General features: G+C 50.4%; 1 protein-coding gene across 2 annotated transcripts; it reads right to left on the minus strand.

Annotated features, from left to right (window-relative positions):
* Positions 1 to 408: 408 nt before the first annotated feature.
* Positions 409 to 21,981, minus strand: NEMF (nuclear export mediator factor). Of its 2 annotated transcripts, none has more exons than XM_086749870.1 (33): positions 21,875 to 21,981; positions 20,686 to 20,754; positions 20,046 to 20,148; positions 19,062 to 19,187; positions 18,828 to 18,976; positions 18,546 to 18,613; positions 15,281 to 15,367; positions 14,307 to 14,383; positions 13,794 to 13,864; positions 13,628 to 13,703; positions 13,025 to 13,087; positions 12,596 to 12,673; positions 12,015 to 12,223; positions 10,368 to 10,553; positions 10,053 to 10,116; positions 9,797 to 9,885; positions 9,310 to 9,413; positions 8,825 to 8,887; positions 8,116 to 8,228; positions 7,415 to 7,472; positions 6,978 to 7,036; positions 6,369 to 6,489; positions 5,953 to 6,223; positions 5,044 to 5,086; positions 4,909 to 4,958; positions 4,624 to 4,771; positions 4,228 to 4,305; positions 3,954 to 4,148; positions 3,313 to 3,345; positions 2,399 to 2,505; positions 2,266 to 2,309; positions 2,095 to 2,174; positions 409 to 1,186 (listed from the first exon to the last, which is right to left on the minus strand). In XM_086749870.1, the coding sequence occupies exons 1-33, from the start codon at positions 21,931 to 21,933 to the stop codon at positions 1,109 to 1,111; spliced, it is 3,219 nt and encodes a 1,072-aa protein (XP_086605996.1). In that variant the 5' UTR covers positions 21,934 to 21,981; the 3' UTR covers positions 409 to 1,108. The 2 variants fall into 2 exon arrangements, with proteins under 2 accessions (XP_086605996.1, XP_086605995.1); XM_086749869.1 differs by having other exon boundaries at positions 5,953 to 6,226.
* Between the last annotated feature and the right edge of the window lie 137 nt (positions 21,982 to 22,118).

A 22,118-nucleotide genomic window follows, 5' to 3' on the forward strand; every position in this document is an offset into this window, starting at 1 on the left:
GAAATGAGATTTGCAAACTGTACATTGCCAGAGCTGACAAATGTAGTGTAAACCTGCAGCTGTTACAGCACCTCTGCTCGGCTTGGTTGTAGTTTTTGGTTTTTTTTTGGAACTCTGTGTTGTGCAACTTCAATTGTGAACCGTGGGTAGCAGATATTCTGCCCTGAGCGGTGTAACTGAAAGCTGGAGCCCGGTAGTGGCCGCGGCTGTCACCTGTGGAGCTGCCCTACAGCTGGGACAGCCTGAAGGACTTCACCGCGCTGGAGGTGCACCCAGAGCGGCCCTGGGTGGGCCGGAGCGGGCCTTGCTGCCGCAGCTGACACTGGGGACAGGCTGTGCTGCTGTGGGGAAGGGTGAAATTGTGTTTAAGCTGTCCTCAAAAAGAAAAAAAATTAAAACCTTTGTGACTTCTAGAACAAAATGCCTGTATTGTGATTCCTGCGCCGGTTTCTTGCGTCGGCTCCAGCTACGGCTTGAGTAAGCGCTGGGGGTGGTGCAGACTCGGAGCCGAGCTGTGGTTCCCCCTCTCTGGGGCGTGCCAACACGGCACGCAGGGGTTACTCTGACCCCCCAGCCCCCGCTCTTCAGCCCTGCCTGTCCCGCACCTCCCCAGCAGCAGCGATTCTGCAGCGGCACCGGGCTGTGCTGGGGGAGCAGGTCCTGCACCGCCCCACTCCTGGCAGCCGGCGGCACGTTTTCGGAAAAATACAATTCTGCTTTTCCTGAAATCAAACATTTTGCACTGAAACTCTCCTACATCTGCTAGAAACTCCAGTCCCCTGTGGAGGCCAGCAGCAGGCGCTGGGAAGAAACTGAACATGGCGGAGTTTTGCTGCAGCCAGGTCGGGGAAGCCTTTCCCCAGCGGCACGGGGACGGAGCGCCCGGCTCCAGCGCTCGGCATCAGAGACCAGACAGCAGGAGATCACGGCACCGACCGAACGCCAGCGATTTACTCGCGCAATTTCATGCCATTGGAAGCGAGTCCGTCTGCACCGCTCCCCGCCTGCCTGCTGCCGTGGAAGGGAAATTCAGCGACAGGGACGGCAGTCCGGTGAGTCCGTCTGTCTGCGCAGTCGCAGGGCGGTGGTGAGAAACCCCAGCGTGGCATCACTTCTTTTTCCTGTTCAGGAGATGGGGTGCAGACACTTTCACTTTGCCAGGAATATTTCTTGACAAATCAGTATCCTGCAAAACATTAAAGACGAGAAATTGAAGGCAGCAGAAAAGCGTTGAGGAACAGCTTCCTCACCCCGCAACAGCCGGCAGGAGCTGGTGCCCCCGTTTCTGCCAGCCTTCCCCCAAGGAAAGCAGGGCTGATGCCAGGCTTCTGCTCTCACGCCGTGGTTTAGTGATGACAGACGTCATGGTTTTCCGTGCAGCTTCCCCACATCAGCTCCAGTCGGATGGGCTGGCTGGGTCAGCAGTTCCCTGGGCGCTACGCTTCGAGGTCGTTAACCATTAATTGTGTTTTTCTAGCGCAGTGCCAGGAAAAGTCAACACAAAGTCCACTGCTATTCGGCGTTTCTGAGCCGTGAACTACGGCAGGCCGGCGAGCAGCCGTCGCAGAGCGGGCTGGGCCGCCTGGTAAGCGGCCCTCACGGCCGTGCCACGGGAAACAAACACCCCAGGGCTGAAAACCCCACTGGGCAGAGCGGGAGGAGTGAGGGGACTGCGCTGACAGAGCCACGGGGCAAGAGCGGGGCAAAGAACCAGCCCTCTCTGGGAGTACTGCAGGCAGTTGGAGAGGAAAAGGGAGGAAAGGGCAAGAGAGGCAAAGAAAACTCTGTCAGGCGGGCTGAGACCAGTGACGCTTTTTGTCAGACACATTATTTTAGATCAAACGCAACACAATACACCTAAGTGACACTGGTGAGGCTCCGTTTCGCGTGATTCTTTCCAGCCTAAGCAACGCATCTTCCCGAGCAGTACTGAGAAACACAACATTGCGAAAAAAAATAATAAAAAAAAAATTAAAAAAAAAAAAAAGCAATAGCACACTTGGTTTTGGAAGTATTTACCCCCAAAACGGCACTAGTGGACACTGTGCTGCTGCTACATTTGTACAAGAGACACCATGTAGAAAAACCAGTCACCTTTACACTGCGGAAGAGGTCTTTTTCTCTCGCGCTCGCTTCTTTGGATTGCATAAAATTATGCAAGGCAATCTTTGCAGCTGTAAAACACAAGATTTGACGAGTATGTAAAAATGGGCTGGCTTCAACAGGCAGAGCACTGGAAAGGATTCCGGTGCTGTCACACGGTACCTTTTCCCTTCTTTTGGGTGCCTGGAGTGAGCTTGACTTTGTACCTTTCAAAGGAAAAGGTTTCTGTAAGTAGCACGCAGAGGCCAGCGCAGGCTCCCAGCAAACCCTGCCCGCGGACTGGGCTGCGACTTACTTGTAGTTCGTCATCGCCGTGTAGGGCGCGCAGATGGGAACGGCAAAGAGCAGAATGTCCTCGGGGTGCGGCTGGCCCGTCAGCGAGTCCAGCAGCGCCTCGCCTTCCTGAAGGGGCAAAGGAGCTCCACTGTGAAACCAGGCAGCGCTGACAAAACCCCGACCTCCTGGTTTCACTGGGGGCAGAGGCCGAAGGGTCTCCCCTTCCAGCTGCTCTGCAACAGCAGCTGCTGTCCCACAGGAACCGCGTGTCAGATCTCGTGACGGCGTTACCAAACAGAACCAAACTGAGCTTTACCCCTCCACTGGCACCGAGTTACCAAGCCGTGATTCACTACCGACCATCTCTGATCACTAAAATCCCACCTTCGAAGCGGGATGGATTTCGTTCCGAACGACCCAAACGAGACCCCGAAGGTCCAGCTTCACAGGGTCACCAAAAGCTTCCCCCTCAGACAACCGTTACACTCCTCCAGTAAAGAATTGACAGAAATCTGCTTATTCCCAGCCTCGGGCAACACCCACAGCCTGTAATTCTAGAAAAAAACTGAAGCAATTTTGTATGTAAATAAACTTGTAAACTAAAGAGCAACTTGCACCGCATCGTGTTGTGCCACCTCCAGCCCAGAGCCACCGTTACCGGGGGTGCGAAGACCTCCGGAGGTAAAGGCACGGGATAAATAAACTCCAGTTTAGCCAGCGCCTGGTTTCTCCAGGGGATGTACGTAAGAGGTTATGGTTTTTAAAGAACACAAGAAAACTGGGCACGAAGGGGCCTTTGAGGGCTCACACGTGAGCCCCAGCCCGCTGACAGCCTGGCCCGCTGGTCCCGCTCCCGGGGAGCTGGGTGCTGCGGCGGGGCCGCCAGCTTCGAGCCCCTCGGCGCTGAGCGGAGCTTCGAAGGCGAGCATTTACCTCAGCTCCCGGCTGGTCCTGGTCTTGCTCCTCCTGTGCACACAAACAAAGGAGACGTCAGAGCCGAAACGAGCACACGGCTGCTTTTTTCTCCCCCCAGCCTCTGGAGAAAATAAATTATTTTATCAGCAGTACACAGAAAGCCACAATCTCGCTGCGAACACAATTTAACTTCTTTTAAAGCAAAGGTAAGAACAGCTCTTTCATGTGGCCGAGGGGAGGAATATTTCTTTCAAAACTCCGATTTGCTTGGCAGGCGCCAAGCCGGGAGGAGAGAGGTGGGCTGCCATTCCGAGACACGGACTGAGAGCAGACCTGGAGAGCGCTCAGCTGCAGCTCAGCGGCGCCGAGCAGGAGGTAACGACCCAGCCGCGTCCTCGGCAGCCTGGCGAGGTTCCGGCTGTGCTGGGAACACAGCGGGCGCACAGATTGCTGCGGGGTTTTTTTTGCTGTTTCTTGAAACCAGAGGGCTCCCAGAGTCATGGCATGAGGCACTGTGTTCTCCACAGCGTCCCCAAAACCAGTAAGAGCTGCTCAGCCCCCCTGGCAGAACGCAGCCACTCAGCGCCAGCAGAGCCACAGCAGAGGGTGCGAGGGGACAGGCGCGCGCGCAGGAGAGGCCAGGCAAGCGTGGCGCTCACCTTCTCGTCCTGCTGCTCCTCCAGGGCCGGGTCCTGCGGCTCGTGCAGCAGGACTCCTGCTGGGAGCGTCTCCTTGCCCCCTCCAGCACCGCGACGCACAGCCTTGGGTTTCTGCTGCTGCTTCTTTGCTGGCTCTTCTTTTGTCTTCCCCTTCTTCCCTTTTTTCCCTTTCTCCTCCTTGTTTGACCCTGCAGACTGTGGTGACACAGAGGCAGTCAGAGCCAGCGACGCAAGCGACCACACCGCAGAGGAAGGCGGAACTCCTCTCGCTCACCCCCAGCAGCTTCATGATGAGCTCCCGGTCCTCCTCGTCCTGGTCCTTGTACTTCTCCTTCATCTTCTTCATTTTACTCTGCAGAAAAAAAACCGCCCCAACAGCTTTAGGAACAACGGCTTTTGCAGAGTCTTGCATCCACAAACACCAAGATGCTGACCCCCCGCGCGCTTTCCTGCCAGGTCTCCTGAACCTCGTCCAGAGCAGGTCACCAGTAACCAACACACTGTGGTTTCAGTGAGGAAACTCAATGCTAACAGACCAGCACCACCATCCCGAAACCACCACGAGCACCATCAAGAGTCCAAAACCAGCAGGCAGCCCCGGACATTTGACAGAAACCTGGAATTTCTGTCCACACGTGACGTGGCAATGGGTAAGCCTGGTCCTGCCTACCTTCTGGCCCCGCTTGATGGGCTGAGGGGCCACCACACCCTTACTGGTGTTGGGAGCAGGGGGAGGCTGCGTCTCCGTCTCTCTCTGCTTCTCTTCAGGCAGCTCCAAGTTCTCAGAGTCATTTTGCTGCTTCTTTTTCTTCATTTCTCTAAGGAAAATGATCACTGGATACACTGCCTCTTGTTGTGACAAGAGAGGCCACTGCAAGACACGCCTGTGGCCAGGTCCCGGAGAGGGAAGGGGGAGGAGGCGTTCAGCTCATGGCAAACACGAAGAGGCTCTCACCTCCTCTCCTTGGCAGACAGATGCCTTCTCCCCTGGGACTTGCTGTCACTCTAAGAAGTGAAACGCAGTTAGAGCACACCATGTCCAGCAGCGGCTCACACTGCTCTTTGCCAAACATCTGAGCTGGGACCTTACCAAGTTGGGTTCTTCCTCTTTGGGGACCATTTTCTGCAGGGATCTGTGGGGAGATCAAAACAGAGCTCGTCAACGGGTGCAGAGCAGCTCAGCCACGCACGCACCACCACAGCCCAGACACGGGCTAACTTAGCTGCACCGCTTTCAGCATCCTAGTTCTTGAAAATCTCAGCTTTGGTGACGGAAAAGGGCAGCAACGCCGGGATTCAGTTTACAAAACAAGTCTTCAGATCTCTGCCAGCTCGTCTCACACACGAACACAAACAGGCAGCAAAGCCAGCCTGGGAACAGCAGGAGCTCACGGAACCCCTGACGTTCAGCTTCCCGCGCACGGAGCCCCGCTCTGCTGCGGCATTCCCTGCAGAGCTGTCCGTTTCCACCCACTCAATCCCGTCTCCTAACGCCCTGTAAGGAGTGCCACTTCCAGGGACAACAGGGAGATGAGCTCATCTGGCAGCCACACGCAGAGCGGTAACGCAGCACCAGCTGGGCAGAGCAGAAACAGCTCATGACTCAGTTTCTCGGGTCTGAGCAGCTCTGAGGAGACAATGTGGGCAGCCATCTCCCGGGGAGCAAAACCAGCGCGTGGTGGTCGAGGGATGCGTAGGCAAAACCAGGGAACACCACCAATCAAAGAGCCAGAGACCCCGCGTGTGCACTTCAGGAGGGGATTCCAAAGCGGCAGCCCACAAGGAAAGGCTGCGCAGGGAAGCGGCAGGGAACGGCACACAGCGCGGCAGCATTCCCGCAGGACACGCTCGCTGCCCCGCGCTCTGGCAGCCTGCAGAGCTGAGCACAGAGAGAAGCGCTGGGAACTCATCGCAGCCCCTGTCGTGGCAGCATTTTAGCAGCACGGAGACCCTCAGAGGTGCCCACACTGCCAATAAATGCGACTGCTTCTTCGCTTACCTCTGAGACTGAAGATGCGAGAGGTCGATTGTTGTGTCTGGGAAATTTATCTCTTCCTCCTTCACTTCGCTCTTTGACTCTGGCTGTTCTACTTCATCTTCAGACTCTCCATCCTCCTCCTCGGAGTCACCCTCTGGTGCAGGAGGTGCGGTTACTCCACCCTGGTGAAGGTCAGCAACACCCTCATCACGGTTACTCTCAGACACGGCTTCCGCATCCTCTGGTGCTTCCTGACACTCTGCCTTTTCCTCTTCGCTGCTGCTGTCTCCTCCTTCTGGGGCACACAGGTGAGGAAAACACAACTCACGCTAGAAACACCAAACCGACCCAGAAGGCAGTGCAGGGAGCTAAATGCCGAGCCCCGAACAGTCCCGTCTGCCCGCAGCGCACGCAGCGCCCCAGTCACAGCACTGTACCTAACAGCTCCACTTCTTCGGACACCAGGTCACTGGCACTGCTGGAAACCGTTTCCAGGTCCTCGTCCTGTACTTTGATCTTCCTTTCTTCTCGGTGCCTCCAAACACAGCTTTCATCCACCTAACGACAGAGGCGCCTTCACGTCAGGCCCGTCCCAGCCCCAGTGACATTCGCTAGCCCATTCCGAGAACACCTGACTCAGCTTGATTCCTTCCCTTTGAACGCTTTTTGCCATTCAAAAGGCAAGAAAACAAAACCGGTCCGTTTAAACCCCAGTCTGTCAACCTAGAAAGTACAGCGAGTGAGGAGACACACACAGCTGCACAACCAGACTCCCGAAACACGCGCACGCTTCAAACAGAGCTGGGATAAAAATCCAGCAGAGGCAGCAAGGTTCACAGAGCCTGTTTTAGACGAAGATAGCGTGAACTGGGGAATAATGGAAATGAAAGCAGAGCGATTTTCAGCGCGTAGCGTTTTATGGGATTTGTCCCAGGGGGAAAAGAAGTAATTGGGAATATACTGATAAGCAAGAAAGAGAAAATAAGCCTCCTACAGCTGAAACCAAATTACAAAAGCCAGCGGGAGCTGCACAGAGAAAGCAGTACCTTAAACAAGAAGCTAAAGCCCATCATCAGATAGGAGGGTGGAAGAAAATTCTTCTTCCCTGAAAAACAAAGGCAGGTTCTCACAAGGAGGTTTAACAGCTATGTAACATGATGTATTTTCAAAATCCATTTTTATTAGAGGCTTTAGGCTACCGAAAAACTACTTTGGGGCTTGTTCTATCTCTCGGATGCCAACGGAACAGGAGAAACTCAAAAGCAGTGCAGCTAACCACCTCCTGTCCAGGGCCTCCGCTAGAAATGCCGCTGACGTTCAGCCTAAAGCACTCCGGACAGATCACCAGAGAGGGGGTCTGTCGGCCGCCACGGTGAGCGGGGCAGCGCAGGCGGCTGCCGCTGCAGGACCAGCATCTGCAGACAAAGCACCTAACGCCAAACTCTTTTTGCCAAACTCTTTGCACCGCTCCTTCGTGCCTCACCTCGGATCATGAAGCTGCCGGTAGTGAGATATTCTCCTGTGGGTGCAGTTTTAGAAACCTAAAAAAAAAAAAATGAGCTATTATAAAAAGTATCTGTCACAGAAGGCCACCACTGCGTAATAACAGCACTAACAAAAGCAAAATTCAAGCGAGCTGCATTTTTAACTGATGGGAACAGTGTGCAGGACTCCGTACGCGAGGGGCTCTTCCTGTCCTTTGGGGGTATTTTCCTAAGAGATGTTTCCATTCAATCACACACTACTGGCACGACGTTTTAGGAGTCCTGGGTGAGTAACTGGGTTATTCAGGAACTAAGAACACTGAAGGCGCTGCAGCTTTCGGGTTAACGTAATCGTTACACCCTTACGCTTGAGGTGACTGCAAGCACAGCAAGACTGCAGCTAATGCACAAGCCAGGAGCCCAAGTGAAAAAAGAAATTAAAATTTCATTTTCAATGAAAGTCCTTCCCCTCTGTTAGTAAGAAGCCAAGCCGGCAACATTTCCTCCGTCATGTGCGCGTCACATCAGCGGTCGCCCCTCCCCTCCCTGCGGTAGAGCCAGGGAGAACCCGCAAGGAACGGTATCAGAGACAGAAGCTTCACCGCATCCGTCAGCTCCCACGCAGAGACACTTCGTCCGCAGCCACGCACCAGTTCCGGCAGAGGTTCTGTCTGCAAAGCTCACGCACGAGCGTCCTTACCTGGCTGTGGGAGACCCACCAAGCGCTGGTGACCACGCGGGCGTCCCAGGCAGCGCTGTAACACAAGGCCATCGTGCCCGCCTCCGTCAGCGTTCGCGGAGGGATCGGTTCGCCTACAAATAACACGCAGCACATCAGTGAACGCGATCGATGCACAACGGATGAAATTCTCCACCTTCTCCATGCGCCCTAATCCAGCATGTGGGCTTCCAGACCACACCACCTTCCAGGGACGGGGCGCAGGCAGGGTTTGCACAGCTGGTCTCCCGCGAGATCCTTCCCACCGCCTTAACACTTGCCGGCTGAGACCAGCACCTTCTGCCAGCACCCAAACTGCTTACGCCGCCAATGAAAGGCTCAGCAGGATTCCAGTCCCTGCGGCCAGCAGCAAGCACCTGCACCGCCGCCTCTGCCGGTGGCTAACGCTTGTCTCTGTGAGCCCATCGCCATCGCTCCTTCCCACCAGGAGCTCAACTGAGCAATTCCGAGCAGCCAGTCACGGCTGGGAAGCGGCAGCAGGCGGTGACAACCTGATCCTGGAGGGACTGATGCCCCTCACGTCCTAAAGGAAATGTCTGCTGGAACAGAGCACCGCTGCGAGGGGGGCAGGCAGCTCGCCGGGCGGGGCTCAGACATGCAACGCCAGAACTGCCAGTTCCCAGCGACCCCAGGCTTCTGCGAGTCCCTGCACCAGCCCCACACAAGGTACCTGACGGGTTCTTGATCACACAGCTCGTGGCTCCGTGGAGATCAGCGTGCACGTAGATGTCCCCTGGGAAAGAAGCGACTGGAATCAGGCACGCACGTGCTAACACCACAGATCACTCGAGCTGAGGTGGAGGTTTCTAACGCTAGCTGAAAACAGGTATTTTGGCTGCAAGGAGCAGGATGGGAAGAGGACACAGAGCTTTCCAGTCCATCCCAGTTGCCCCAGGGAGAATCAGCTGCTTTGCTCCTGATGGGTGTTCACCCAACTCACTCTTATCTTGCAGAGCTGGAGAGCCCAGTCTCCCACAGCAGACCCCCAGCTCTCCACGGACGCAGAGGCTCTACGACTCACCACCACCAAAGTGCCCTTTTACCCAAGACCCAAGTTAAGAACAAACCAGACAGACCTTCCCGTGTCATTCCTGCGCATTTACACACCGGAAAATGAGAGAGAAACCGATACGCTCCACTTGGTCAGACTCTCACCTGGTTTAAGATAGCGCTTTACAATCAGCTCATTCTGCTGTTGATCTCTTCCAGCAATAACAAGGTAATTCTCAGAACTAATGAACCACAGGAACTTCTCAAACCTGCCAAATGACATCAACCCACTGCGTGAAAACTGCCTGGAACTCACAGAACACCCCAGAGGTATTTTTTACTCCAAACACTAAGAATATCCATCTTAGAAAGTCACTGCAAACAGTTTCACACCCATGCATATGCCTGGGGCATAAAAACAAGGTAAAAGCAAAAAACTACAAGTCCTTGTCCGCTGAAAGGAACCTTCCCAGGCATAAAGCACTAACAGGATCAGGCCAGCACCTTCAAAGAACCACCGCAAGAAGGCTCCATACAAAGTGCAGTGCTTAGAAATCATCATCAGCTCCGTTTTTAAGCTAGAGAAATGCCAGCCTGACACAGTTGTTCTAAATCTGCACACGCTAGATAACCACGACGAAGCTGTACTTGCCAGTAGACCTTTCTGGCCTTCTGAATGGTGGTAACTGTCTGAACTTCCCTCAGCGTCTGCTTCGTCTTCTTCTCGGCCGATTTAAATGCCTAGTTACACAGAAAGCACCGTCAGCACAGGAATCACAAAACCGGTAACCAAACGAAGGAAACAACCCTGGTGGGTTTTTATTGTTCATGTCTCATCAGGACCACCTGGATTTTCCAGTGACAGGGACTTTGCTTTTAAATATCTTCTAAAACCAAAGGAAAAGTACCTTTTCCGCAGCTTCTACTGTCTTCTGAGTTTTCTTAGCTGCATGTCTTTTGTGATCATAGTACCTGCAAAACACAAGCTTGTGTCAATTGTGTTTTAAATTAAATTAATGCGCCAGCTAGAGACTAACCTCTATGCAACGTGACACACTGGTTTTGGACCAAGAAAACGCACATCCTAGAGCTCAGGGCAAGCCGAGCTCTAACTTTTATTTTTAAAAAGATATACACAGAGCCTTTCCTGTGATGCCATCAATAACAACGGCAAGCATACAGAAACTTCCGCTACCAACGCACACGTTCGCTGTAAACCTTACTTTTTGGCATTGGCGTACGCAGACAAACTGAGATCAACATCGACTAACGACGGCTTGTTCTTCTGAGGTTTCTTCAGCTGTTTGTTTTTATTCTTTTTCTTTTTTCCCTTTGGTTCTTCCGTTTCTTCTTTCTCTACATCAGCAACCTCCTCCTCCTCTTCCTCTTCAGATAACACATACGGGTTCCTAAAAACACATGACATCATACGATTAAGATAAGGGAACTGTTTATTTTTTTACCCTTAGTGCAATGCACTCTTACTTCTGCTCTCTCACGAAGACTGGAAATCGCCTAAGGAACCCTTAAACCATCTGCACCGTGCAGTTGCAGGAAGGCTCCAGGACGCCCTACATTCAAACCGGTTTATGTCTCAGAGTCAGCCAAAGTTTTGGAGAAAAAGAAAACAAAAGCAGAAGATAAAGAGCCCAAATTTTCCAATTCAAGGAAGCGACATTTTCCAAGGTGACTTCTTTTATCAAATGACACACATCTATGCTATCAACCTAGAGAAAAATCTGGACTTAAAAGGAAGAACAGTTCCAAAGATCTACTGTCATAAAGTAAAAGAAACACGAGACACTCTACATATGAACACCACACGAAAAGAGAACGGTCCCATCACCATACGGACTCAGTGAACAGCACAGCAACGTGCTGGTTTAAAGCCTCAAAAAAATAAAAAAAATCTGCTCCACTGTTTTCCAAGAGGTATGCTGAGCACACACTGGCTGGATTTGTATTTGCTTCCTGCCAGGGCATTAAATCCTGCTCAGCGTAGCTGTATTGCTGCGTAGCCAAAGGTGGAGAGGCAGCATAAAATAATGTTCTTCATAAAGGGAAATATATCTCCACAGACCTCTGTGCTAAGGTTCAAAATGTGGTGGACTGACTGAGCAGTGTGATCACCGAAGTGACCATCACTCGCTACTAAAACAGACACAGAGACCGATGACACAGCTGCCACCACAGAACTCACTCCTGACAGCAAGGTTGTTCTAGACACTAACATTTTTGGAAATGAGGAAACTAAAAATTCATAAATTAACTTTGCCACATCACAGTTTTCATACCAAAAGTTCTAGCTATCAAAAAGAAATCCTTGCTTTTTTATCTCTAGCACCCTGATACAGTGTCAGACCAGGCTTTTAAGACACTCCGCACACTGCCTCAGTGCCAGCTCTCTCCCCAGGACCGCTACAGGAACCAGTGTCAAAGCTGGCAGCTCGCAACAGTGCAATCTCAAACCATCAGCCTTTCACTGGACTTCCCTTCTTAGCAGCGCGCAGCAGGGGAAGGAGCAGGATCTCAGGTGAATTTTAGATCAAAGAAGAGTAAATCAGAGAGAGTTAACTGCAGACTGATAGACTGGAGCTTTGGATCTATACTGGTTTAGGACACCTTCCAATGGTTTAGAATATAGTCAGACAGACTCTAAAAAATACCAAATCAAAACCTACTACAGTAACACAATTACTGTTACTTTTGAAGGCAAAAAAGAATGCATCTCTCTCTGTGACAGAACAACGTTCTCTTCACGCTGCTGTAAGAAAAACCGAATGCACAAGCTAAAGAGATGCCTGTTTCCCACGCAGCTCACACGGTCCGTCCTACTTGCACTTGGTCCAGGTGATCTGCAGCGTACGTACCTCAGCAGCATTGTGATATGATTTGTCTGAAGCTTTAACTCTTTGATCGCACTTGCAACGGGGTCTCCCTGCACTTGAGCTTCTTTAACAATCGCCCCGATCTCCGTCCAGTCTATCTGGTTGGCTAGCGCACTGCGGACCACCTGGATGGCTCGGTCGACGATCTCCAGGTTCATTTCTATAAGTTCTCCTTTTATCTTATCAGCTTCCTTAAAGAAAGAAGAAGGTTTATACCCATTGAAGCTAAACAGACACTCAGTAACAGTTAAAAAAAAGTGGTAATTAATATTGAGAAGAAATCCAAGAATGGCACTGGAGTGATCACACCAGGCGATGGCCAACTTGACTCCTGCCAGCGGAGCAGCACAAGCAAATTTTGGCAAGAGAGGCACAAAGCACTCCTCAGGGATCAGAGCCCACTGGGCAGGCCCAGACTCCCCGCGGGGCCACAGGGTGCTCAGTGACAGCGGACGGCTTCGCTCTGGGGTCTAACGCTGGCTGTAGCCATCAGGCCCAGCAGGCACAACTCCTCAAGAAACATTACCTGTCTTCTTAGTGAAAAAAAAAAAATCTCATCTTACCTGAGCTTGCTGAAGAGCTTCTAGCCTGTGCTCATGATCCTTACGAACATTTTCAAGCTTCTTCAATGCTTGTTTTTCCTTTCAAAAATAAGAAAGACGGAAATATATATATATATATATACACACAAATGGCATCTTATCGTCTAATCATTGCAAGACTCAAGAGAGCACTCCAGCACAGAGAAATACAGCAGCCTAAAAGATGCAGTCTCCAAAATATTGTTGTTAATGCTACTACTTGTATTCCAAGCAGAACTGGTACACTACATGTCTTGAAATCCACTCTCCGAGTGGATCCACCATTGACCCAGCATTTCCACAGCAAAAATAAGAAATGACACCTCCCTTACCCCAGGCTAGCAGAACCAAATGAAGCATTTGAAGCTCAGAGAGCCCCCTCAGCTGCTCCGCTCTTGCACGAGAGCATACCTGTTGCAATGCTTTCAGATCAATTTTCTGCCCCTCTAGCTTGGAGTAGAACTCATCTGCTGCCTGCAAGAGAAAACCAGTTTTAAAGGATCTCTGAGTTGCACTAACATTGCCAGCAACAAGCAGGCAGAGGAGGTGCTGTTCAAGAGGAGTGGCTGCAAAGCACCAGAAAAGGAGACAGATGCTAAAACGGGGTTCAGTAACTTCCTCCAATTTACCTTTGCATGAGATGAGTTCAGCAAGACGCTCCGGGATACGTCTCACTGCAAACCAGGGCTATGCACGAGTAAATAAGTGGCCAAACTACAGCCCACATTTTTTACTGAGAAATGACGAAAAGGAAGCTGCTGCTTGACACTGTGCGCTTCAGATTAAATGGTTGCAATGACAGAACTCCTGCTGCTTCAATAGGTCAGTTAAAAAAAAAAAAAAAACCCCCCACAAAAACCTAGAAAGTAGGTGCACAAAACATTTATCCATAAAATTAATCACCTCTTCCAAGGTCTATGTTTTCATTAACAACTTCTGCACTATATTTTAATTACTCTTTTTAGCACCAGTCAACTAAAGCACTGAAGTACGGTATCAGCAAAAGCACTGTACCTTATTGAATGAGTCAAATTCCAAGTACGGACATTTTGAATGTTGAGAAAATAAGAAAGGATGAAACTCCTCATATCTGTAAAATACACATTTGATATTATCACCTGAAAACGGAGTTATGTTATACAAAGTAGTAGAAAAAGAAATAAATACTTCAAATATTTACGTGTAGATATCTTCTGCTGGTTTATCCGGTCCCAGGCTTGGCTTTTTCTCCCTTTTCTGGATAATATAACCCTAGAAGAATACATATCATCAGCATTTGCCTTTGAAAAGGATCCCCCCCTTATTTTGTTTTAGGTGCTAATCTCCTGATCAGCATGAGACAGTAATTCATTCCGGCAGAGAGACCTTGTGGCAGAAGGAATGTGATTGACTGAGCAAAGCCCTGACCGCCTGCTTGTCTGGACTCCAATTTATTCCAGGAAAAAAAAAAAAAAAAAAAAAAAGGTGAACTTCTCTTACAACCCCCATAGGACCTACATACTCTGCTTGTAAACTATTTAATCGCTGCGCACCCAGCACAAGGAAGCAATTTTTATTCCCCATCACAACCTCACGGAATCCAATCTGTGGCTGACAACATCGGGAGCAAGCACGCGCTGAACAACACCTCCCGGCCAGTTTCATTCTGCAGCGCCCGCACAACCCACAGCCAAGCCGCCCGACCGAGCCCCACCTTGCCGCTGAAGTTGTCAGTTAGTGCCATATACTCCTCCGCTTTCTCTAACGCCGCAAGCACCTTTTCAATATTTTCTAAAGAGAGAGAGAGGGGAGGAGAGGAATGTTTTAAAACACCTAGAACAGAAAGTTATTTTTATATAAACATAACACAAAAGCAAGTCAACAAGCAGGATTCTAGTGCATCTCAAAAATAAAATTGCAGATATCCTTCACCCCTGGTGCTTCACTACAGTATCACTGTTCATATTAACCAGGAGCCTCAGTGTGCATTTTACATTTGGGGAATTTTAATTTAAAAAAAAATTATACGTACCTAGGCACCTCTACGACATAGTTATTCAAGTTTCAGGGAAAAAAAAAAAAAGACCACGCAAATGCTAGCACTTTACAAAAATAAAACTGCAGAGGCAAAGCATAAACCAGTAGCTGTGAGAAATTATTTGTTTTTTTTACAAAGTTGATTTATTACAGCACCATAATGCTGTAGGAAGTAAAAAATCCTTGTCATTTATGGCAAATATAACGCACACGAGAAAAATAAGACTGCAGAAAAATCCATTCTGAATTCCAATCCAAATCCAGAATTTCCAATAAATTTAAAGCTGCTACTTTATCAAATCCCCATCGTGTCTGGTAGAGACAAAGGAGGACACCGATGCTAACTCTCCCGTACAGGATTCCTGTCAAACATCCCTTTACACAGCTGGAGTTCACCCGATTCTAAGGCAGTATCTCCTAAATCCATTTAGGCTCCAGGAGGAGTCTGATGTTTTATCTCCAGTAGATGCACAGTTCAAGAGTTTTAATGGGAACAAAGTTGGTCCCCCACCTAAAAACATTAGAACATGTAACCGCGTAGTCACAAGTACAGGCTTAAGGATTACTCGTGTCTTTGGGAAAAAAACACTACATAAACACAAAAATTATCATATATATACTACAGCCTTTAAAATATTATTTCCTACGTACCTTTGCTTTCCATATGCTGATCTATTTTGACATAACCAGAAAATCCAGCTTCTATCAGGCAATGCTCAATGAGAGTGGCTCCATAAGCTGTTTAAAAATAAATAAATAATAAAATAAATGAAGAACCATCTATAGAAAACATTCACTATGAAATCTGTAGACACAATAAAATCATGAGAAGTGTTTCAACAAGGTAGGGCTGTGAAACTCCAGTCAGTCCTTAGAGAGGCTGGGGAGAGCGGGGGATTTGTGGTCCCAAATTCAGGAGGCAGAGTCCAGAGAGAGCAGACGATCAGGACTCCTGCGGTGGCCCTCTCAGAAACGCTCAGGGGCTGCGCAGAGCAGCTGGGTCGCAGCTGATGAGTTCTGACAAACTGAAGGACGCTTAGGTTCATCTGGAACTGGGAAACAGCCAGGACAGAGTGAGGATATACAGAAAGGATGGGCTTCACGTTGGCCAAAATGGAATGAAGGGTGAAGTCATACAAACTCTGTAGCTTCAAATGAAGGCCTAGGAAAAAGCTGGAAACACCAAATGTGAAACATGAGTGGCAAAAGAAACAGACACAGCCCCATCTGAACGGGGTGCAGAGAAGGAGCAAACGAGAACAGAGACATAAGCTCCTACAAAGATGCCTGAAGAGTAAGAAACGAGGTGGGGCCACGGAAAGCCAGGTTTAACCTGGAACGCAGAGTAAGCAAAGCAGAAACATGGAGGAAGACAATCACCGGGACCTTGCAGCAGCAAGCTTAGAATGATGTAGGTGACCTTAGAGTAAGTGAACAGGATGTTAGAGTCCAAATTAACATGATAACCACATGGAAAAAACCAGCAGAATCCCGCGGGAATGAAAACCCAGGCCTACACCTGGGACACAAGGTATTAGGGCCACAGCACTGACGGCCTGAGCAGAGCTGCCGGTCACCCTAACGTGCAGAGGGACAGCCAAGAGATCGCAAAAGCAGGACAGAGAAGAGCTAAATCCCAGCCTGGCTGCACAGACGTCCCGTCACGGTACAAGGCTGACACTAAAATTTCCCTGGATCCATGCTAGCACAACGGAAGCCCAAGAAATCTCCTACGGGCATTCGCAGCTCAAAAGGGAAGGTCGCAAAAAGCAAGGAAGCTTCTTAGGAAAGAAATTAAGACGAGCCATAAAAAGCAATGTCTGCAAACAGCCTGCAGGCTATTTAAAGATGCTGTTTTGGGGGTTCAGAACAAATGTGTATCACTTATTAAACAGGGTTTCAGAAAAAATCCAAGGAAGGCTGGCATGACTAAACATCGGGTTAAGAGAAACCGTTAAAAGCAAAAAGTTATCTGAAGGTGTGTCCCCTGTGGAAAATGGGAGACAAAACTGGCAGGTGAATGTAAAACACAGCAACGCCGGCCAGAATCAATCTTGAGAAAATCTGAAAAGAACCCCATCAAGATTAACAATACAGCTTTCTCCAGATACGCCATAAGCGGGAAGCTTGCTACAATCACTACGTTCCAGAAACGATCAAGGTGCAAAAGGAACACGCAGATATGACAAGAGCAGGAAAATTAAATTAACGTCTCGAGTTTCATTCACAGTGCAGGGGCACAGGGAAGCTCTGGCTAGAATGCTTCTCTGCAGGCAGTAAGTCAGAAAATCTGCCTCAAATCCAGCTGTCAGAAGACGTGACAGATCCGACAGACAAAACAAGTACCAGGAAATCCCCAGGATCGTGAGGAACTCAGCCAGGCGTTTAAAAGAACTCAGAGGATGGAGATGCCAAACTGCTAACTGGAGCTTGCAGCATCTCTCTTGCCTTAGCAGCAGAGGCACAAGGAGGTTAATGCACTGGTAACGTTGAAAAGGGACCAGGAAACTATCAACTCTTTTTAGCCTAAACTAGCAGAGAGCTTTGCACTAGATACAGAAGAGCCAGCAGCTTTGTATTTTGCATCATAACTCCATAAGAGAGTTAAAAAGCCCAGACAAATAGACACGGTCTACTTGGATTTCCAGCAAGCGCTCAGCAAAGCTCACCCCAAAGCCCTCACAGAAAACAAGCTGCCCGTGGGTAGCTGTTCTGGTTTTGTTTTTTTCAATTGTCAGTGAACACAAAAGAGCCAAGCCGTGTGTTGGGAATTATTAGGAAAGGAATAGCGAATAGAACGAGGAAAATCACGACACAGTATAAATCCCTGGTGCGCTTCCACTGTGGATGTTACGTACACTTCTACTTACCCCGTTACAAAACAGGGAGAGCTAGAAAAGGCACAGCGAAGGGCAACAAGAATCATCACAGGCTTGGAACAGATTCTGCACAAGGAAAGATTACGTAGGCTACGCAGTAGGCTGGTCAGCCTAGAAATCACTAAGACTTGTAAAAGAAGTGGTGCAAAGTTGGTAAACAGGCAGCAACTCTTCACCTGCTCTTCAAGTCCAATACCAGGGCACCATGGAAAACCGGCGAGATGAGTTCCAGAACAGAACACGAGAAACTGCCGGACACGACAGTTACCAGCATGGCAAAAATCGGAGAGAGAAGTGGCAGGAGGGATGGTTGGGTTTCACAGGGATCTCCTCTGTTATTTAGGAGGAGATCGAGGTGGAGAAAGAGAGGGACAAGGGTGATGAAAAAGAAAACCAAGAATTGGGGAAAATAATACTTAGGTCTGCCGATCACGCGATTTGAGTTGTTCAGTGGTACCCGCCAGGCGATCCTGTGCTTGATCAACACCGCCAAATCAGGAGGACAAACCAAACTCGTTCTGGTCACATCACGCAAGTCAAGTTTGCTTCTGTGGTCAGGAAAACCGAGGCACGGGGTGCTTTGCCCAGCTACCAGACAGCACCAGATGGACATATCCTGGTAGTACCACACTGGTGCTTGTTCCAGGACTGCCAGCACCGGCACACTCCAACCGCTTCCTAACAACATCCGTGCCCTGACTGTGCACTGACATCCCCTATTCTGCACCACTAAAGATGAGACACTGGGCAAAACGCATCAAGTCAGAGCTCCAACAGAGCTACTCTCAGTTCCTCATCACTGCAGGATCACAGCAAGGCTCACTGCTTTGTGCAGCTGGCTTGGAATCAAAAAATAATCTACTCTGCTTTCAAAGGCTTAGGTTTTTCTGTTGTTTTTCAAGCATACATAAAAGCAGATTGTCATGAGCAACATAAAAAAATTAAAAAGACGCTTGATGCCGTTAAAATTTTCAGCATCATCTAAACATAATGCATACTGACCCCATGCCATTTTCTAACAAAACACAATTACTTACGAAGGTGTGGGTTGAGAACCCTCTTCAGCTGCTCCCCTTTGGGTGCGTTGGATATTATTTCAGTTAACCTACAAAAGATAACGGAGAGTCGTAACTCCAAAGAAGAATGGCTTTTAAGACTACACTGTATTGCTTAGAAGCCACAAAACGTTTCCAGTTTTGAAAAAAAGCAGCACAAAGCGGTCTGTAATACGTGAAAAGAGTACCCAAAGACATGCTGCCTTGCACAGGTCCGAGCAATTTGGGTTTATTCCAACACATACACCATCTAAAAGCAATTACCTTTGCAAGGTTGGCAGAGGCGCAGGCGCTTTTGCGCTGTCGACCGGGTATCGTTCCCGAACCGCAAACCTGACGTCATCCGCTTCATCCGTTCGGAACCTCAGGATGTTCAAAATGACGTATTCGTGGTCCGTCAGGACGACGTTACCCTGCGAGGACAACGCGGGGGGCCGTCAGCAAAGGCTGCGCTCACACATTTGCTGACAGAGAACACGCCCGGAGCTCCGCGCTCACCCTGTCGTACAGCTCGACGATCAGGTGATAAGCAGCTTCGTCGCTGCCAAACTGGAAGTCCACGATTCTGTCTATGCCCAGCTGCTTTACGCTGACGAGTCTTCTGGTCTTTAAATGCTTCCGGCACTGTCAATAATGGAGAAAACGTCCGTGAGGTGACGCAAACAGACTTGCTTGTGACATTTTAAACTGAAATACATTCTCAGCTGTAGATCCCTCCTGTGACACTGACCGCTTACGATACCATAAGGGTAAAAATGCCGATCTCGGTAACAGAGAGACAAGACAGCTCTTTGTAAAATAACACCTTGATATTGATAGGCGATACAATTATTCCAGATTCTTAAGGTTAAGCCATTTTTTGCCATTAAAAAAATTGTTATTTGTTTAGCTCAACACGTGGGCAGTTAGTTACAATTCAAAGGGTTTATTTTACAAAGAGAGCTGGGATTATCCCTGCATCCGCAGACGGCGTGGAAAGCCACCCTGGAGAACGGTTGCTGAGTCGTTTCAATGAGGCCGCAGCCAGAGGAGGTGGGCTAAGCAGGCTCGTGTGAGCCAGCACTCCGGTGCCATCCCTGCCGATCTCCCTGCGGGAACAGCTCACGGCAAGATCTGAACCCTCAAAGTCCAGCAGACTGAGCAGCAGGACTCAAATCTGAGTTCAGAGACTAAAAATCTGGACAACCCAACCGGAATGACAAGGACTTCGCTGGAGTAAAATTCCAAAAGGTCCAAGTGACCCAGAAAATGTCCAGCAGATTAATATCAGTCTTCATAAATGTAATTTTAATTGTTTCAGGCACTGAACGTCAGTGATGCGACCCCAGATCCACATTTGCTCTTCCATTGTCTTCAGTCACCTTAATCAGGATCCACCAGGAAAATCCTTCCGCTATTTCCTTCTGTCTCCAAGGCCAAAACACGAACACCACTTTCTGACACCCCGCCACCTTATGAAGAAGAAATTGCAGCTCAGTTTACCTTCATCGCAAAGCCAGACGGCATCATGTTTTTCGGCCACTCGAACTCCGTCACGTGAATGCGTATTCCAGATTCAAGCAGCAGCGTGGCCTTGCAGTCCGGCCTGTTAACAAAACAAAGCCTCATCACTTGGCACACGAGCAGCCACCCCTCACCAGTCTGCACTGGAATGAGACCAAAGCACCACAAACCAGCGGCACACCACCTACAGAAAACAAAAATTCCCCGAGGCAAGCAGATGAGCACGGGCCCATCTCATTCACCACTGGAGAGGACAGGCTAGTGACACGACAAGAGCCCTGTCTGGACTGGGCACCAGTATCACTTACTAAGTGCTGCTCTTCACTCCTCCAACTCCCTCCTTCCCTCCCCACAAAAAGAATCAATGACAATTTTGCCTGTACACAAATATACACAAAGGCTTCCGGCCCCTTGTATATTTTCTGCAGTATTTCACACTTCACACGCTATCACCCAAGAACTTCCTGGGTAAAAATTACCGCATTTTACCAAATAAAAATAGCATTTCGCTGAAAACTGGTCAGAAAGGCCACACACCTGTCAACAAAAATTACAGACATACAAAACAATCTAGTTCTCACACGTACAGTAAAAGGAAAAAGAAATTTAAAGTTCTCACTTTTGAAGGCGGATAAGATATGTCTTGTTATCCACATCATAAACGTTGTTTACTCTCATTCCCAACAAGCTGTCGAAAAGAAAAAACACACTTTGGAGAACATGACACACAAATCACACAAGCGGCTGAAAAAATCCCAGCGGTAATTAAAACATACAAAAGTTAAGTTGTGATAAATGAGCAAGCACTAATGGAAGAGGCCGCAAAGGAAGGCTAACGGAATGAGCTGGAAGCTTAGAAGAGCAGATGGAGAGATTGTTGTCAACGGCTAAGGTGCAAAAAGCTGAACAAGCGGAAGGAGGAACAGGCAGCGCGCACACCCCAGCTGCAGCCAGGCAGCTTCTGGATCTCCAGCACAGGTGGAGGCCAGGCTGCCGGCTCCTGCAAGCACTCCTCTTTGGGGCAGGGACACAAAAGTTACCGGTTACACCGGAGCACTTTGCCCCTCTGGGCTAACTTCTGCGTCACCTGGGGAGGCCTTTGCCAGCATGGGGCACCAGTATTCCCAGTACAAGCACAGAAATGGCCTGGGGACAGCGGGGGTCGGTCTCGTCACCATTTTGTTCAGAGCGGGGCCGCACGCTCAGCTTGCCCTGCAGACCAGAAGGGTATCAGAGGTCCGTGGAGCGTGGATGTGAGGAGCGTCAGAGCTTCCCAGCCACGCGGGAGCGCAGACGACAGACCATAACGCTCTCCTCTCGCAAACAGGAAAGGGAGAGCACTCAACCGCGCCCCAGGGAGAGGGACAGAAGCAGGACGACAAGGCGGGGAACAGGAGCATCAGGCTTTCCACGATGGTGTGACGGGGAAGGCAGCGAGGATTCTGGAAGACGTGCTGGGGGCCGCTGAGGCAGCACCAGGCAGGCCCTGCGCTGCCCCAGGGTGCCACGGCAGCGGCACGGCGTGCGGGGCGGTGCGGGGCGGTGCGGGGGGGGTCACACAGAGCAGTGCAGAGGAGCGAGGGGCCAGAGACCGCAACGCGGAGCGGCTGTGCGGTGCGGTGCGGTGCGGTGCAGCGGGGCAAGGCACCGCGGAGCCCTCGCAGCTCAGCGCCGTGAGGCAGAGCCGCCCCACGCAGCCCCGGTGCCACGGCGGGGGCGGCCGGGCCGGGCCCCGCCGAGGGGCGACAGGCGCTACCGACCGGGCCCGGCGCCAGCCCGGCCGGGGGAGGGAGGGAGGGGAGCGGTACCTCTGCCGCAGCTCGGCGAGCACCGCGCGGATATCGACGGTGCTGAAGCGGGACTTCATGGCGCCGGACGCCCCCGCCGCCCGCTCACACCGACGGCCCGGCCGGCCGCCCCGCCGCGCGCCTGCGCGAACGCCCCTATTACGGGTCGCGCCCAGCGCCAATTCTCCCCGCTCCGCGGCCGCTCTCTCGCTCTCTCCCTCCCTCAGCGCCTCCCGCGCATGCGCCCCGCGCGGGGGAGCCGGGC

Source organism: Chlamydotis macqueenii, chromosome 5 (genome assembly GCF_036417535.1).
Source record: "Chlamydotis macqueenii isolate bChlMac1 chromosome 5, bChlMac1.mat, whole genome shotgun sequence".
Lineage (NCBI taxonomy): Eukaryota > Metazoa > Chordata > Aves > Otidiformes > Otididae > Chlamydotis > Chlamydotis macqueenii.